Source organism: Acanthisitta chloris, unplaced genomic scaffold, assembly GCF_000695815.1.
Source record: "Acanthisitta chloris isolate BGI_N310 unplaced genomic scaffold, ASM69581v1 scaffold1419, whole genome shotgun sequence".
Taxonomy (NCBI): Eukaryota; Metazoa; Chordata; class Aves; order Passeriformes; family Acanthisittidae; genus Acanthisitta; species Acanthisitta chloris.
The window spans coordinates 71,187-89,421 of NW_008689569.1; the positions used below are offsets into that span (position 1 = coordinate 71,187).

General features: G+C 38.2%; 1 protein-coding gene across 1 annotated transcript in view; it reads right to left on the minus strand.

The window, feature by feature from the left end:
• LOC103808645 (aminopeptidase O-like) overlaps positions 1 to 15,462 on the minus strand; it is a gene marked incomplete at its 3' end in the record, with an annotated part of 70,567 nt that extends 55,105 nt beyond the window's left edge. The window contains exons 1-3 of the mRNA XM_009081442.1: positions 15,408 to 15,462; positions 13,415 to 13,571; positions 9,607 to 9,855 (exon numbers count right to left, since the gene is read on the minus strand). Of these exons, the coding sequence (XP_009079690.1) occupies positions 9,607 to 9,855; positions 13,415 to 13,571; positions 15,408 to 15,462 (461 nt within the window). The remainder of the gene's footprint in view (positions 1 to 9,606; positions 9,856 to 13,414; positions 13,572 to 15,407) is intronic.
• Between the last annotated feature and the right edge of the window lie 2,773 nt (positions 15,463 to 18,235).

Genomic DNA, 18,235 nt, shown 5'->3' on the forward strand with positions numbered 1-18,235 from the left:
AAAGAGTTGTTGATTTTTGTTGTGGGGTTTTCTTTAAGGGATTGTGAGGTGCACAAGAGAATGAATTAAAGCCATTTTTCTTGTCTAAGTCTATCCTGCTGGTTCAGTCTGAGGTCAACCTACATCATCAGAAAGGTAAAAAGACTCAGAAAATTAGTCATGACAGACACATTTACACCTAGCCACTAATGAAATGTCCCATATTGTAATTTTACCGACCCTAGGGGTTTTCTTTAAGGGATTGTGAGGTGCACAAGAGAATGAATTAAAGCCATTTTTCTTGTCTAAGTCTATCCTGCTGGTTCAGTCTGAGGTCAACCTACATCATCAGAAAGGTAAAAAGACTCAGAAAATTAGTCATGACAGACACATTTACACCTAGCCACTAATGAAATGTCCCATATTGTAATTTTACCGACCCTAAAATAGTTTCTCAGTGGAAAAAGGAAAAAAAAGATAAGAAATACATCTCTTCATTCAAAAAGTCTACCAGTAAAATCAACATTAGATAAGAAAAACTAGCACTACTTAACCTAGGAAAAGAACCAACAAAACAACCACCATTCCCATTCACAATGGCATATATTGATAATGTTTTTGTGAACTAATCATACTGCAGAAGGACCTTGCAGGCACTAAATAAGGCATTTCCAAATGCTTAACCACATTCTGAAACAACTTCTAAGCAAGTGAATAAAATCAGTCTATTGCCATACTGCAAAAACATGGCATATAAGATGAGGCTGCAGGCAGTATGATTAGTGTTAGAACCCTTTTTCAGGGTATTAGACCCTGTGTCACTAAAAATCCCATTCCTTACCCCCAATTTCAATAGCTTTCATTATTCTTAAAGTACTGAAACTCCTACATTTTCAGCATTAGAGTTAATAATGAAAATGCTTCCAGTGTTTTTATAAACAAGAGTAAAAACCAGAAGCCCGATGTATTATTTCAGTCAAAGAGAGACTTTTGTTACTACTAGCAGCCCAGAAATTTGGAGCATGCCTTTCAAACTTGGCAGGTGGCTAGCACCTACTATTACAAACAAGAAAAGGTTGGAAAGGCTGGCGCAATGTTAGAACACTGAGTTTGGGTCCAAAAGACATGGGCTCAGTTCCTTACTTAACCTTGGCATGGTATGGGAGAGGAAAATGTGAATTAGGAAACATGTGTTTGAAAGATCTCCTGTAACATCTACAAACACCAGTTAATTTTCTGTGAAATAAGAGTACATTCCTACTATTTTCCCAGATTTTCTGCAAGCAAAAATACTTTAATTGTTGAAAGGCTCTCAAAGTACCACAGCAACATGAACGAGTCATATGTGTAACGTGGAGAGGGAGGTGCCATTTGTAACTGAAATTAAAAAGAAAGGTAGTAGCACAGGTAAAAGCATTGAAGGCTTGGAATCTTATGAAAAAGCCAAGTTTAAAGAGACCTCTTTTCAACACCTTCTAAGATGGAGGTTCCACAAGCTCCCTGGACTACCTGTTTCAGTGCTTAACCACAATAATTGTGAAAACTCGTTTCCTTACAACTAGTCTGAAATTCATTACTACAGCTTGTGAATGTTGCCTCATATATTTTCCCAGTGCATCTCTGAGAGGACCATGGCTTTGCTCCTTCTGCAGTCACTCCTTCAGGTAGCAGGAGACAGTGATTAATCTCAGTATTGTCTTTTCCCAGGCTAAGCAAATCTAGCTCTATCAGCCTCCTCTCAGACAAGATATCCTCCTATGTGCCAATAATCTTAGCAGATGTCTGACAGACTCTATCCAGTTTGTCAATGTCTCTGTCATAAAACAGGCAGCCCAAACCTGGGCACAGTGCCACAAGTGCAGACTAAACTATTGCTCTAGGCCAGGGGTGGGCAAGTGGAGCAGAGGCAAAACAAGATTGTCTACCCAACTCTGTGACCAATCAAAAACCTTCCCTGGCCAGTTGCAAAAGATGGAGCTCAGGACCAATTCCTTTACTCAGAAGGACTGGAGTTGGGTAGAGTTTTTGCTCAGCAGCATCATGGTTTTGTAGGAATGTGAAATCTCTTGGCCTTCTCTGAGGTAAGTCACCAGCAAGTACTCAAACTACTACTCACATGAGAAAGGGGTTAGGGAACCTTAAGTCAACCTGCTATGAAGACTTCCATACAGAGAAACATAATTTAGCCCATCAGCACTGACTACCTGCTACAATTCTATGTTATCTTAACTCTTTGCTGGTCCACAACTTTTCTGACACATTCCTTCCTATCTCAAAGCCCTGTCTTTAAGACTATCTTCCATTTTTCTGTCTCTTTAGCAACAAGACAAAACCAAACAACAACAACAAAAACCCTAAACAAATGAAAGGAAAATAAAGCCAGCAATTTGTTTGCACAGTTTTGGTGGGGTTTTGTTTAAATTTGAAACCAAGGCTGCAGTGAAAAAGACTGACATTAGCACCTGGGAACTGTTCAACAACAGGTTTCAGAGACTCCTCTTGGTCTTTACTATCATCAATCATTTAACCATATCTACCATTTAACTATATATTTTAAAAAAGAAGAACAAATAGTACTTTTCTCAGTTTACCTACTAAGACTTGGTAAAAGCTGCTTTCTAGATTAGAAAGGTCTTTACAATTATCTTTGTGCCAGATAGCATAGAGAATGAATGACTGAAACAACTGAAGAAGTTGCATCAGAGATAGCTGTGATGTATTGTAAACTCAACTTCTACACATTAATGTCCACAAAGAGGTACAACTTAAACTGATAATCAAGGAAGTCATGCCTGATAGATTCATGTAAGACATAAACACGTTCATATATGGATCTCATCAAGTCCTGGTGAGTGCTCTTGAGGAGTGGTCCAGCACAGACTAATGTTCGTACCCACTGAATTTTGGTTTCCATTCAAAATTGAAATCTATCTTAAGCTGCAGCAGTTGTTTCCATGGTTTTAGTGGACTACTAAATTGTTTCCTACTTTACGTTGTTGTTTCTGGAAGGAAAATAATAAACACTGTCGTACAGATGTTATGTTGAAATATCACACTAAAGCAAAAGGACATGTCATATGAGCTGTGGTGGTGATAGAACCTCTCCCTTTAGGGATTAAATATAAAAGCAGCTATTGCTGTGGCACTGTAAGAAGTATTGTGAAAAAAGCCAAAGTAAATTTTTTTTTTTTCATAGCCTCAAATGCTACTTCCCAGCCTGTCAGATTGCAAAACACAAGCATAAGAGGAAATAAAATTCAAAAGCAACTTGTATCTGTTTGGTTTAAGTATGTATTAGTATATATAATTTGTATATATAATTTTTTGCACATTCAAGCATAAAAAAGAAAGGCATGGTTTTCAGATGTCTGGGGGATCAACCACTGGGGAAAAAACCTACACCACCATATTTAAAATATGTAGATATCCCATACATTAAACAAATAAGGCTTTCCCTATCATAGTCTCACATCTTATACTTAAAATGTGCAGTTGTCAGTCATCAGCTGTCTTTTATTTTCATGGTATTGTAAGAAATAGTTGAAAAAAATTTGGCTGTTAGAAGGAGGGAGGAATAGCCAGTAATAACAAAAAAAAAAATTGACACTTAAATGTTTTCCAGTAGTGCTGACTGATTTTCTATGGGTTTATCAGTTACCATCACAGCACTGCAGACATACAGAATGGATAAATGGTGTCCATTAGGGCACAGATCAAAAAGGCTGCTTGAACCTTCTCCCTTTTCAATTTAAAAAGTTGACAACCTTAGTGACACGGACTGAAAAGACTCAAGAATTCCGCTGACATACCACATTGGAAGAAAGGGATATTCTTTCCTCTTAAAACACCAGAGACCATTTACATGAGAGAAGAGTGAATAAGATCTTTATAAATAGGAATTGAAAGCTGAGTTGCTAAATCCATATTTAGCTGGCTATATAAGTTGACCTGATTTACAAATATTCCATGCATCCTCTATGTTTCTGTCATCAAACACAATTTGGGTTTTAAGAGTGTCCAGCATAGTTGAAAATGAGGCCACTAAATTTAGAACCTAAATAGGACTCAAATAATCTAACATTAGGATCCTGTTTTGATAATGTCAATATCTTGCTCAGAAGTTCTTTGGTTTCATCTAATTTACTAGCTCTGCTGGGCAAAATTGTAAGTACAGACAAACCCGGTAAGACCAGATGTCCATCTGTCCCACTGTCATTACTAGTACTAACGATTTAAAGAAAAAACAAGGGCATAGTACACACCAAGGGACACTTCTCTTAACACACCACCCTAGATCCCAGCAACATGTGATGTGATTAGTCAAGTTATTGATACACAGTGCTTGGCTAAGACTTTTTCCTTGTCTAGCACTTACTACAAAACTAGTACATCTAAAGTACATTTATTATATTAGAACATACTGTGATACAAAGTATTCAAACAGAAAAAGCAGTAATCTTATGTTATTTAAACAATGTGTGCTTGAAACAAAAAAACTTTGAAAACCATTGTTTCAAAAAGAAACAATGCAACTAAATGCAAAAGAAGGCTTCCAACCCCCAGGGCAGTAAAATATGTATTGGCACGGTTACTCTGAAGAACTAGAAAGCTGTTAAGCGGTTTCTAATGCCACAGAGATTGACGTGATTGTTGAAAGGACTTACGCAATTAAACACTGCAAGAGAAGTCAAAGTCTCAAGTACAGGCTCAGGTGGCATCAAAAGTTTCTGTATTTGAAAGAATGTTTTTCCTCAGGGAATGAAAAACAACACAGAATTCAGAGTCTCTTCAGGTTCTGACAAAAGGAAAGGAAATTAAGTTGTAGGTCAGTGGGAAGAGATTTCACAACATTCGGTTTTCAAAAGTGATCAGCAAAACTGGACTGGGAATGAACTGATCGAAGAGCACAAACAAGCTCGGGACACACAGACCCTGTTTTTAATCTGAAGTCTTTCATTCAGCTTTGTTCACATGAGTAACTATTGGCTCATATGAGAGCATGTGCAACTGTGAAATATCTCTAATATTTAAATGCCAGTGGGGTTGACAATTCCTCAGGGAGTAGCATATCATCATCAACAGCATCAAAACATGGTGCTACTTTTAATCTCCTGATTTTAACCTCTTAGTTCTCTCAGTACATAAACAATGCACACCTTTCAGTGTAGTGTGAGGCCAGGGACATCTTCTGTGAATAAACCAATCAGCAGTTCTAGGGCCTTGCAGTCTGACACATTTCCCTATGCTTTTTAATACAATTCACTCCCTTCTGCTACTGAAACTGGATAATTAAGTGCTGTTAGGTTTTCACAAGCCTCTCAACATTCTACAGAAAGCATTGAACCTCTGACTTTTAAGCTATTTAAATTTGGTCCACAGTGCTTTATTAATTTATGTACAGTTTAACACTGTATCATCAACAAAGACATGTAGGCCACATCCTGGTTTTACAAGCATGAATTTAGGAGAAGTCATACTGAATCGCTTGAAATAAAACAGTATAAAACCAAGACAAAGCGCAAAACTAAGTCCTCCAGCTTCAAAGATCTGCAGGAAGCAAGAGAGGATGACTGCAATTATTATATACAGGCAAGATCCCATTTTCATACAGAAGCCCATAGCAAACTAAAAAACACATGAACGTATGCACAGAAAGCACAGGTAATATGAATATGCTTTCAACTACAGTTTTTCTCATGAAGCATCTGCCAGACTTCAAGAGTAATGCAGCTGACCCACATTAGCAATCATTGAAATAGACAGCTTAAAATGCCTAATTAGGTCACTCTGTGCAAGAGCTATCATTGTTTCATACCAGTCTAAAATGTTGGGGAAACATCCCTCATAAATATAAGGAAGTATTTTGGGATATGGAAAGCACAGTAAGTATCAGCTAATGAGGAACAGACAAAGAAAAGTGCCAAATGCTGTAAGGCCTTGATACTTTAGATAATGACTAAAATTTATGACTGCTTCCTTCCCTAACAGACAGAAGTACAATTAGAATTCTCAAAACAACAGCTCCTTTGTGCTGGTATGCTGTGTTATGTTTATGCTGTTACAGATAGACTACAAGATAAAAAAATAAATATACAGCACCCTTCTTAACCCAAGGGAATAGCTAACTTTTCTTCTTTATGTGGGTTTGGACATGGTTTTGCACATAGCTTATTGTTAACTGAAGTCATTTAGGCAATTATCATAGCATGCACAGGATTTAACCATTTAAGTAGCTTGCTATATACATAGAACCCTTTATTTGAAAAGCCACAGAAAACAAGAACAAACAGGCTATTATGATTATCTCCTGGACAAATACAGCTTGACATATAAACAGCTTAAATTATTTCTTAGATTATTTAAATTTTGAAAAATTTGAATGTGTTTGGCTAGATGAATTCTTGAATGAAAAGCGTCATGAATTGTGCATGCCCATTCTTTCATCCTTTACTTCTATTCAACGATATGGATCGCTTGGAACAGACAGAGGTTAGAAGCAGCAAAACAGAATAAAAGCATAGGTTTTTCTCATCTCCTTCATAAAGAAAGTACAATTATAGTATTCCAAACACACAGTCAGGACTCAGATAACCACAGATAGTTTTGCAACAGAATACCCTGCAGGCATCTTTTCCATGTAAGTTCTGGAAAGGTACATGCAGGGAAAGCACTGACAACTTCCCAAAGAGCAGTAGCGTATCAACAACTGAATTTTGAAGATTTCTCCTATTGTGTGCTGTGATTTTGGCTCAGATGTATCTTTCCCCTTCCTCTTTCATTTTGTACTATATGTGTCTTGCCCTTCAAGGTTCCACAGATCACTGTTCTTAACACACAGTTAGGTAAAATGGCCCATTTCTTCCTCAATTACAGCAATGATCCATAAAGACCTGTGTCAACTCTTTCGTACTATGCCTTTGAAGTCAGGTAAGATTGCTAAGCAGCCCTACAAATTTCATATGGCTTCAAGAACATAGTACACAACACCACACTTGACTCCAAATCAAACCACTATGCAAAGCACCAGAGAATATAATCTGTGATTGGTGACCAAAGCCAGCTGATGGAGCATGGAGCAAAGAACTATCACTGAAAACTCATCAACCGGTAAAAGATTATCTACAAAGCAATGACCGAGAAGAGTCACTGAATGATTAAGTTTTACATTTTCTAGATCTTCATAAAGTAAAAAAAGCAAGTGAATTTATACTTAAAACTACACAATACTGTTATGTGCCAGCATAATTTTCTACTGTTAACCCAAAGGAGAATTGAAAGAAGAAAGCTGTAGGAAAAAACTTCTACTGCTTGAAAGGGCAAGTTGAATCTGGCAAATCAACAAAAGATCACAGGACTGGTGCCACAGCCAGAGATTTGGGTACTTAAACAATGGGACTCACTTTGAGAAACCTGGTCTACTGGGGGCTGATGGGGTACATCTATTAGAGAATTGGAAGAGTATCTTCAATCATAGGCTTTCCAAGCAGATGAAACTAAAGTTGCTATGGGAGGGGAACCTCAATCCATCCCACTCATACCAGTTTGTGCCACTCATCTCAGTGCCAGTGAGAGATGCCCAGAGCCTGGACAGAGATCATAGGTTAGCACAAAAGCACTGGAAGGGCACCACAAAGGAATTCAGCCAATCCAGCTGAGGACCAACTTATAAGCCTCTATACTAATACACGCAGCATGGGGAATAAACAAGAGGAGTTAGAAATGTACACATGCCTGCAGGGCCATGATCTTATTGGCATCAGTGAAGTTCCCACAGACTGGAAAAGATGAAATGTAACCCCTATGTTTAAAGAGGTGTAAAAGTAAGATCCAGGGAACTAGAGGCAAGTCAGTCTTACCTCAAGATCCAGCAAGATCATGGAGCAGATCCTCTTGGAAACAATGCACAGGCACATCAAAAATAGGGTGACTGGTGACAGCCAACATGGCTTCACTAAGGGCAATCACGCCGGACAAATTTGGTGGCCTTCTCTGCAGGGGTGGATTGGGGAAGAAAAACTGACGCCATTTATCTGGACATATGCAAAGCATTGGAGACTGTCCCACACAACATCCTTGTCTCTAAACTGGAAAGACATAGATTTGACAGATAGACCACTTGGTGGATAAGGAATTGGTTGGATGGTCGCACTCATAAAGTCGCAGCGAACAGTCTGATGTCCAAGCAAAGACCTGTGACAAGTGGCATTCTTCAAGGGTTGGTATTGGGAGCGGCACAAAAATCTTTGCTGGTGACATGGACAGTGGGATCAAGTGCACCCTCAGCAAATTCAGTGATGACACCAAGCTGCCTGAGGCAGTCAACATGCTGGAGGAAAAAGATGCCATCCAGAGGAACTCTGACAGGCTTGAGAGGTGAGCTGATGTCAACCTCATGAAGTTCAACAAGACCAAATGCAAGGTCCAGCATCTGGATCAGGGTACTCCCAAGCACACACACAGCTGGGTGGAGAATGAATTGAGAGCAGGCCTGAGGAGAAGGGCTTGGGGACACTGGTGAGTGTGAAGCCCAACATGTAGACTCATCATCCCTGGAACTATTCAAGGCCAGGCTGGATGGAGCTCTGAGCAACCTGGTCTACTTGAAGGTGTCCCTGCTCATGATGTGGGGGTTGGAACTGTATGATCTTTAAGGTCCCTTTCAAACCAAACCATTCTGTGGTTCTGTGATTCTTGTTCATCTATGCACCTGAAGTGGCAATTAATGTATATCTGCTTTGGATATCAAACCTACTCAACAACTGACCCAAGAGCTCCAAAATACAAACCCAACAGTCTGCGAATATAGGTTTCCTTTCAGTCCTCATCTTTCTAAGAGAGCTTTGCCTTTATTTCTTCCCTTTGATGTTTTGTCTATCTGCAAAAAGGAATCTACTCTACTACTGGAACTAGGCAAACAGTGAACAAAATAGTGTTTCATTCTCTGCTATTATCAAACATTATCTCATTACCAACTTGAATATACATTTTTTAAAGAAATAATAAAAAGTGAACGGGAAGTTTCAGTTGCTAGGCTTTGCTTTACAGCTCACAGAGATAAAACTCTATTGTCCTCGCACAACTGGAAATTATACTGTAAAACCAAAATCATTTTATTAAGCTTATTATTCTTCACAATTCCATGAAAACTTGATACTGTAATTTTTACAGTTTGCCACACTCCTCTTCTGAAGATCAGTGTATGACTAGAAAATTTTAAATCACAAAAGGCTTATGAATGAACTCTAAATCTAGATTTTAACATGCTTTTGTTCTGTCAAAACATAAAGGTAAAATCAATGCCAAAAGAAAACAAGACAAAATCACGGCAGCATCAAGTATTTAAATCAATAGAACCAATAAAAGAACTTCGCTTTGGCAAATGATGAAATTCAGACCCCCATGTCTAATAAGCTCATAGTTTCCTTCCCTGAGCCCTGTTAAAACTAAAATTAAAGATCAAGAAGGATGCAAACAAACTTACTCACACAAAGTCAGAAAGAGTTTTAAATTTGGTTTAAGAAAAACAGCACAGAAACTTTATATTGACAGCAACTTGACACTGTTAACTAGCTGATGAAAAGGAGCCTAAGAAAATACAGAAGATGAAATATCAAGAAGTTTCTTTACCTAGCCATTCCCAGGCTGGAAAAGTTGGAAGGAACTATCAAAACATCAAGCCTGGAAAAGGGGTGGGTACCCAGCGTGGTGTAAGCAGCTGAGAGGCACTTCGGAATCAGTGGAAGCAAACACTCTTCACAGAGTTCCATAAGGCACCAGGGAGCAAAGACTCTATAAGGAATGACTGCCTGCAACCTGGCAGCAGGATTTTGGAACCGGCAGGGATATTCCACATGACCACAGATTTCTTCATGCCATCTGACAATAACAAAAAAAAAAAAAAAAAAAAGTTTAATGTGGTATCAGAAACGTGCACAACTGACTGTGCTCTTCTCTAGACATCAGAATGACAGAGTTAATTGGCACAAAGCCACCTCACTTGTATTCTCACACTGTTCACACATGTGCAGCATGGTGAAATACATCCCTGTTAGTCACAACTGAAAAAAGAGACTAGTCAAACCTTGTTTTTATAATAGACATGCATCAAAGAGTGTTCTATGTGTAAAGAAAACTAACAACAATCCAAAAATATTTATTCAGAAAATTCCTATTCAAACTTGATTATGAAACTAAAATTCTATACATATTAACATATGTTAACACAAACAGTAGGTGCTATTAGAATGAATTTCCAAGGGGCAATTTTTCTGTTGTTTTTACTAAAATTCTCCAGAAACTTTTACTGATTTTTTTTCTAAAGTAAAAACCAACAGTAGTTAACAATTCAGGCTTATCATGGTAGACATTAAAAAGTATTACATTAGGCTCAAGCTTACTTTACATTACTTTTATAGGCTATTCATAGCTGTACCTGGAAGAAAGGAGGGGTAAATCAAATCCTTCCTAAACACTGAGTCATACCTTCACAATAAGTTATCTGCCCAAATAGACTCATATCTCAACAGAAATCTGCTTCATGTTTTCACCTGTTAGCCTGTCTTCTGCATAGTGCAGAGCCTCTCCTTGGTTTAAAATTTCAATTTAAGGAAACTGGTTCTACTATGCCTGGACAGGCAAAGCACTGAGTATTGCACAAAGCATTTATACTTGGGAAATCATGCTCCAGGTGAGTGCTGACGCAGAAAATAAAATGATACCATGTAGAAAATGTTGAGATTTTACTGAAGCACCTTACGTAAGTCTTTCTGTCAAAGAAAGTGGTCTCTGAGCCCTTTCATTGATTACATATGCAATGAAACCACATCCACCTCTACACAACTTTTTTTCCAAGCGTGGTCTAACCCAGTATATTTCTGCTCTAAAACAATGTCACTTTGTATTTGATTATCAGAGCTGTGATTAGGCAGGAACATGAAAGCTAGCACCCTATCTCTTGTGAAAATTGCCAAGTCTTTAATGACCACAAGCAGATAAGAACGTTATAAACACCGTTGCTCCATTTAACATTTACTTCGATACAGTCTCCTTATGTCAAACTCACTGGCAACTGGATACAAATTACATTACACATTTCAACAGCTTTCCTTCCTGCCCTGGAGTTTATCTCCATTATCTTATCTGAGACACAGGCTTAACATTTGCTTGTCTGTGCATTTCACATCCTTTCTCGAAATGTCTGACACTGTCCATAATGTTGGTTTGCTTACCTAGTCTTAATGAATAAAACAAGTGACACTCTCTGTTGTGCTAACCCCCAAGTAAAGATTAACTGGATATTACTGCAAGAGCATATTTTTGAGGATATGGATTTTTATGACCTAATTAGCTGCAAAACAACCTAGCACACTTGGGCTCTCCTTTTTTTTGTCTATGCATAATAGACATCACAATTGCAAGGGACTTTTGGAATTTTCTTGGTAATTTTTTTCGCAAGACACGTTAGTTCTGTTTCTTCCACTGTCCCTAACTCAACTGCTGCAGACACATCATACCATATGTGCCAATGAACTCATCCAATAACCATCACACAGATCAACTCATAACAATGACCACCACACTGACTGAAAGTTGGACCTACTTTTGCTACAAAAAGTTACAAAAATATTTCCTTTTTTTTCAGAAGTTTGACAAAAAGTGGAAACTTATATTTATTCTATCAACACTGGGTCAGAATAATCTTTTGCACCAAATCAATAAAAATTCCTATTACAGAATGTGCTGTACATTAGGGGGGAATATGCAGAGTACATCTACAGCATATTTCTGTAGAGGAAATCACATTATAAACATATAAATAGCAAAGAAATAAACACAAAACAATTTCTAGAAGTTTATCAAACCTATAAACATAGGCATGTATAACTAAAACGAGGAGAGGGAGAAGGATCATAGAATCACAGTATCATAGAATCAACCAGGTTGGAAGAGACCTCAAGGATCATTCAGTCCAACCCTACTGTCGTTACTAGACCATGGCACTAAGTGCCACATCCAGTCTCACCTTGAAAACCTCCACGCATGGTGAATCCACCACCTCCCTGGACAGCCCATTCCAATGCCTGATTACTCTTTCTGTAAAAAATCTTTTCCTAATATGTAACCTAAACCTCCCCTGGCAGAGCTTGAGTCTGTGCCCTCTTGTCCTACTGCTGGTTGCCTGGGAGAAGAGACCAACCTCCACCTGACTCCAACCTCCTTTCAGGTAGTTGTAGAGGGTGATAAGTCCCCCCTGAGCCTCCTCTTCTCCAGGTTAAACAACCCCATCTCCCTCAGCCTCTCCTCATAGCACTTGTGCTTGAGTCCATTCACCAGCCTCATTGCTCTTCTCTGGACCCACTCCAGCACTTCAATATCCTTCCTGAACTGAGGGAATGGACCTCATCACAGTATTCCAGTACTTAAAGGGCATCTACAAAGAGCACAAGACCTCTCTTTCCACAAGAAGCCACATGGCCAATGGATGCTAAGTATCGTCACCTAAGCTCCTCTTCCCACGAAGGACTGGACTAAATGAACTTTCAAGGTCCATTACAACCTGGGTTGTTCTGTGATTCTATGACTCTATGAATTTGAACAGCTGAGAGTAATATGTGAGGAAACCAAGTGCCATGTCTGAGACTTCTGATAACTATAGTGAATATACCTGAAATAAGTGATATTTCTCCTGAGACTGATTTTCTAGCTTCAAATCTCATTTTCAGGCATGTTTTGTTCATTCACCAGTCTGTAATAATTTACACTCAGTAAGAAGTTTTGACTAGATTGGAAGGAGGAATAGATGTAACCAAAAGAATTACATTTCTCTTTATTTGGTCAAAGACAGCTAAGTAGCCACTCTCATGTACTAGCTCACTGGGTATTTTTTAATTTAAAAGCATCATTGGTCCAATTCTATTTTAAGAGACCACTGTAACAGGTCTGTAATGCACCCAGTCGGTACACATCATCCCAGGCAAGCGACTGCACAGGCCAGCTCTAAAGATATGATGGGACTGGACCAGAAGAAAAAAGCAAATGAGTAGGTAATATTGCATTAGGGGACATCAGGTATCCAAGATGGACTGAATCTAGTAACATGAAAGATCTTACAGCCAGGCACTGCAAGAAATGGAACAGGACCTGACATTGCTGCAGCAGGGCATTAAGTGACACAGGATGCAGAGTGCAAATCCAGAGGACAGTGGGATTTATGAACCGTGTTGCTCACCAAGCAGCTTGTTTTGACATAAAAAGAACCGCACCCATACCCATGAAATAATGCCTTTGGAATTATTTTCCTGTCAAGATTTTTCTGTTCAGATTAAACAAGTTCTGTTTTGATTCCTGTGCTAATATGACTCATTTTCACATTCCACAGAGTAAATGGAAAATCTACCCATATATCTTATTTTTCAACAATATTGTAAACACCAACCTGAAATCAGCTTGTGAAGATGGCAGGAAAAACTCCACGTTTGTTGGAACAGCAGCTGCGAAGGACTGCTCTTTAACTTCCTGCCAGCACCCTACAGCAATAGTGAATGTGGATGCTGGCATTGGCATAGACACATAGTAGTACCAGTTCAAGATACCTGTAAATAAAAAGAACATTTGTACATACACAGCACATATTACATACTCGACATTTTTAGGTACTTGAGATTTTGAGCCAAACCTCCCACCTTACACCCTGGTATTTATGCTGAGGAAAGAAAAATCATTTCACTGAGACACGTGAGAACAGTCGTATGTAACCATCATCAATTCAGTACTTTTTACTTACACCTGCAACTTTGCTCTATCTGCTGATATCTTTATCTGTAAATAAATCATCCATAAGTGGATCTTATTAATGCAATTTAACATGATTGTACTGTTAGTACCCATGAATTACATCACTCATGTTTTGATAAACTGGAGGATGTTCTAGAACAGCATACTTTTCATTAATCTAAATGTTGCTCAGATTTTCTGTTTGTCCCTTTCAAAAGGATATAGCTTAAGGGTCACATCCAAGTACTTGTTTATGGTCATAACACAGTTACTACACCATATTAATAGGTTAATTCTCTGGGAAAGAGCCTAGCATGAGTTACAGCCTAATGAATCATATGCAAGTAACTGTAGCTGGGGCAACTGTGGAAACATACAAACTTCAATTATTTTAAGAGAACATTAAAACTTGTTCTTTTGCAACAATATTCTGACCAGGGCTATGGAACAGTACCAAAAGGAAAAAAGGAAAAAATCACACTTGAGTGGAGATGATGAGGCATAGAGGAAAGGAAATAAACAACTGCCGCAAAGCATCTCCTGATTTCCTACCTTAATAACCACAGAAGGTCAAGCTGTCCAAAGGAAGGATGCACAAAAATATTTTTTGCTTAGCCTCAACGAATTTTCCACCTACTATTTAGCATGACAAAATAATACTGTTTGTGAAGTCTTCTAACTGGCAGATCAAGTCTCTTCTATGCACTAGGAACCACTTAAACTCTCTCATCCCTTTCCACTTTTGGCAATATCCACCATCAAAACCCTTTGTCTGTATTGTCAGGTGAACGTATATTACTCCTGTAATTTTCCAAACCTTCTGTCAGTACATAAGCAGAATGAACTTATTTGCACCAAACACATTAAGAAAAAGGAGGAAAACTGCCAGATTTCACCCCCCTCCCCTTTTTTAGCGTAGCTTAACAAAACTACAAATGAGCCAAGACAAGCAAATGCCACCTTGAGAGAAAAAGGTCACCCAGGACAGCAACAATATATTATTTCAAAATACCAAACTCCCGATGTACAGAGTTTCATTGATAGAAACTATGCTAGAGAAGGCTCAGAGGTACTGCACTTCGTGTTGCATCTTTTATATACAAAAATTAAAAAATGCCCCATGCAGTTATGTTAATCGTAAAACCTTAAGAATTAAATAACAGCAGGGTAAGTGAAAATTTGAGGAACTGTAATGGAAAAACCAACATGTGTTTTCAGCTATGCTCTGAAAACAGCACGAAAGTCAAAAAGCAGTCACAGAAAACTGTTCCAAATGGAATGAGGTGTAAAGGAGAATTCTCTCACAAGCATGAGGACAATGTCTAAATGGAAAGGGTGTCAGCCTGTGCTAGGCAAACAGAGATCAGGCTACAGCAAGCAAGACCACAGAGGGTTTTTTAAAAAATACATAAGTAGTTTGAACGGAATGTCAAAATGAATGGCAGTCCGTTTAGCACCCCAGAGAGAAGAACAGCATGTACTGCAAGCAGAAATTTACATGCAGTAGCAATGAACATATGCTATTTAGAGCTGAAGTAAACTGTGCAGAAGTGTGGAGGTACCAAAGTGCCTTCTGTCTTGCAGACGTTACAGAAATCATGTGAACTATGGATCCTCCCAAAACACGATCTAAGATTTAGACTGTCTCTACATACCTAAAGAGGACTCAATCCATCTCCTGCAGGGCTCATAGGTGCTGTCTGCACTCATACTCTAGAACTGTGTAGGATAATTAATTATATATTCATCCTACAGTTGCTTTGTCTTGAACAACTGAAACACGCGCATAGGCACAACAAGTGAGTTCTCTCTCTAGAACCACAGAATCATTCAGGTTGGAAAATAGTGCATTTGCTGATCAGTGACTGCAATGGTCTTTATGCTGGCAACACTTCTCTATACACAGCACCATGAAGCACTGCTTCAAAGACAGCCCAACAGTTGTTTATCTTCTCTCACTACTGGTAAGATTGTCTCCCAGTCCGACCTTCTCTCCCATAACTTCACTTTCTTCACGTCAGTGGGCTTTATTTGATTTTCCTACATCTGTATACTCTGATCTATCCCAGGACATAGATTAGGATTCACAAGATTCAGTTAATTCCTTTTCCCTTCTCTCCCCTTCCCTCGGCTACCTTGGAGACAGCACCACCTCTAGGATAACAGAACACAGCGCGGCTGAATCGGAGAGGTGAGTTCTTTACCGAACACAGCATTTTGTACCACAAAAACATTCTCAGACTAAGCAAGGATACCTTGGAAGAACAAAAGATTAGGCTAGGGTTAGTCCGTGGGAAAAAGAGAGGAAGATCATCCCGGTCCTTTTATTTGTAATGTAATTTTAAATCAACACATAGTTATTTTAGGCAATGCTATTACTTTAAAAATATCCTCTCTACAGAAAATTTTGAAAATAGCTTTTTTTTTAATATTTTTGTCAGTTCAGCAAAGCAAATCTATTGTGTAATAACTGTGCAAACCATGCAGCAACAACCACTTATTCTATCTGTTTTAACTGAAAAATTTTCAATGCAAGCATTTAGCAAGACCAGAAAACTTTAATCTATTTATAACTGTGCAAAAGAACAATACAAAGGTTGTTTATTTCTTCTCCTTGAAATAATAATAATGAATGATGTAATTAGTTCCTAAAAATTTTAATGCATTCAGCTATCTTTGAAATCATTAAAATTGTTCGGGACCTGTAGAGTTCATTATAACAGAAAACAAGCCTAAGTCAGAATCTATTAATGCCAAATGTGGGAACATTTTGAATATTTTTACTTATTAGTATATTTTGTCTCAAATAGTTTGTACGAACACAAGTACCACAAAATATAGATGATGTTCACACTTTACAAAAACACATAAAACTCAGCTACCTCTAGAGAAAAGGAGAGATAGCCCCACACAGCATTTGATATACAAAGTAAGAGGTAGTGTTAACATATAAAACTGCAGCTAAATAAGTAGTTACGCCAAAACTACTGTTTGGCTGGAGCACCAGGATTAAGAACCCTCCAGCTTTCTGAAACTTTGTAACTTGCAGAGAACTTTGATCTCATCTGAAAGCCAGAATTTCCCACAGAGCACCCTCACATTCATGCCAGAGCATTAGTTCAACACTGGCTCCAGAGGGATGTGTAGCATGTGATGAGCTGTCAACTTCCATGCTGTAGTCCCTGATATATGCTGGAGACCAATCAACACAAGTACTGGACTCTTTTGTTCTGCCTCCTGAAAACTGAGAGGACCACCAACAAAAGGAACTATTGTTGCTGCTAACTACAGAGCAGTAGAAGTGGCTTCTTTAGCACCATATTTCCTCTTCATAACAGTATACACCTTCTCACTTTCAGTGTAATTGTCAAAACAAGATAGAGGATTACATAAGGGTAATGAGTTACCACACAAAAAGCAAGCCAGTCAATTTCACACTATATGGCTGAATATCCACTTCTTGAACATGAACCAAACAAATGCAAAGGTGTTTGTGACTAAATATATTTGTACTTTCTATGAGCTATAGTAACATGCTGAAGAAAAGTTAAACTGACAAGTGTTGAAAAATAAATCCAGTGGTTAAATGGCTCACATCATACACACACATGCAGTGCTCCCTGTAAAGCTTCCTCCCAAAGGGCATTGTCAATTGCATTTTTCTGATTAATCTGTCTTATCCAAGTGCTCCTGAAAGAATGCACAGTATTCTTAAACACTTTAAGCTGATACTCAGATAGTCACCATTTCCACTTGAGTGTCATATCAGTATTTTCAAAAAAGTGTGGCCTCATTCTATTTCAAATGTCAGATCAACCATAGTTTTGTAGAAGGCATAAAGCAAAAAGGCACATATGTGAGGAAGTACACTATTACCAAAACCTGCAAATACAAGTGGCAAATGAGGCCACACTTAGCCTGGCTATGCACTGGATCACATCATTCGTACATATAGAGATGTAGGTCTGTGAAGCAGAATGCAGATCTCTAAAAGCACAAAGGAATCAACATTGCTTGCTCTTCTCTTATTGTCTGCCTGCACACTGGTTATAAATATGGCTTTTAAAGGAAAAAATATTTGGCTAACCTGTAATCCCAGTCAGAATAAATAAATTCACAACTGCTTGCCAAAATGCTAATTCTTTCCAATAAATTGCATTTTAAAAACTATATTTTAGTGTTCCACCAGTTATGTATGATTTTATAAATATGCAGCACAGCAATAGCACTACTGCAGATAATCTGGCAAATTTATTTTAATTGAAACCACCCTGAAAGGTCTTTTGGTGTGTAAAGACAAAATTTTAAGTTGGATACATTCCATATGTCTTCCATAACTGCCTAACAACAAGATCTATGTGGGCCAGGTTATTTAACACAATAGACCATTCTAAACTTTTTAACTCTTAAAAGTCCTGTTAATTAAACTAATGAATTTGTATTCCTCAATTTTATTTTTATTTATTTATTATAATGTATTATT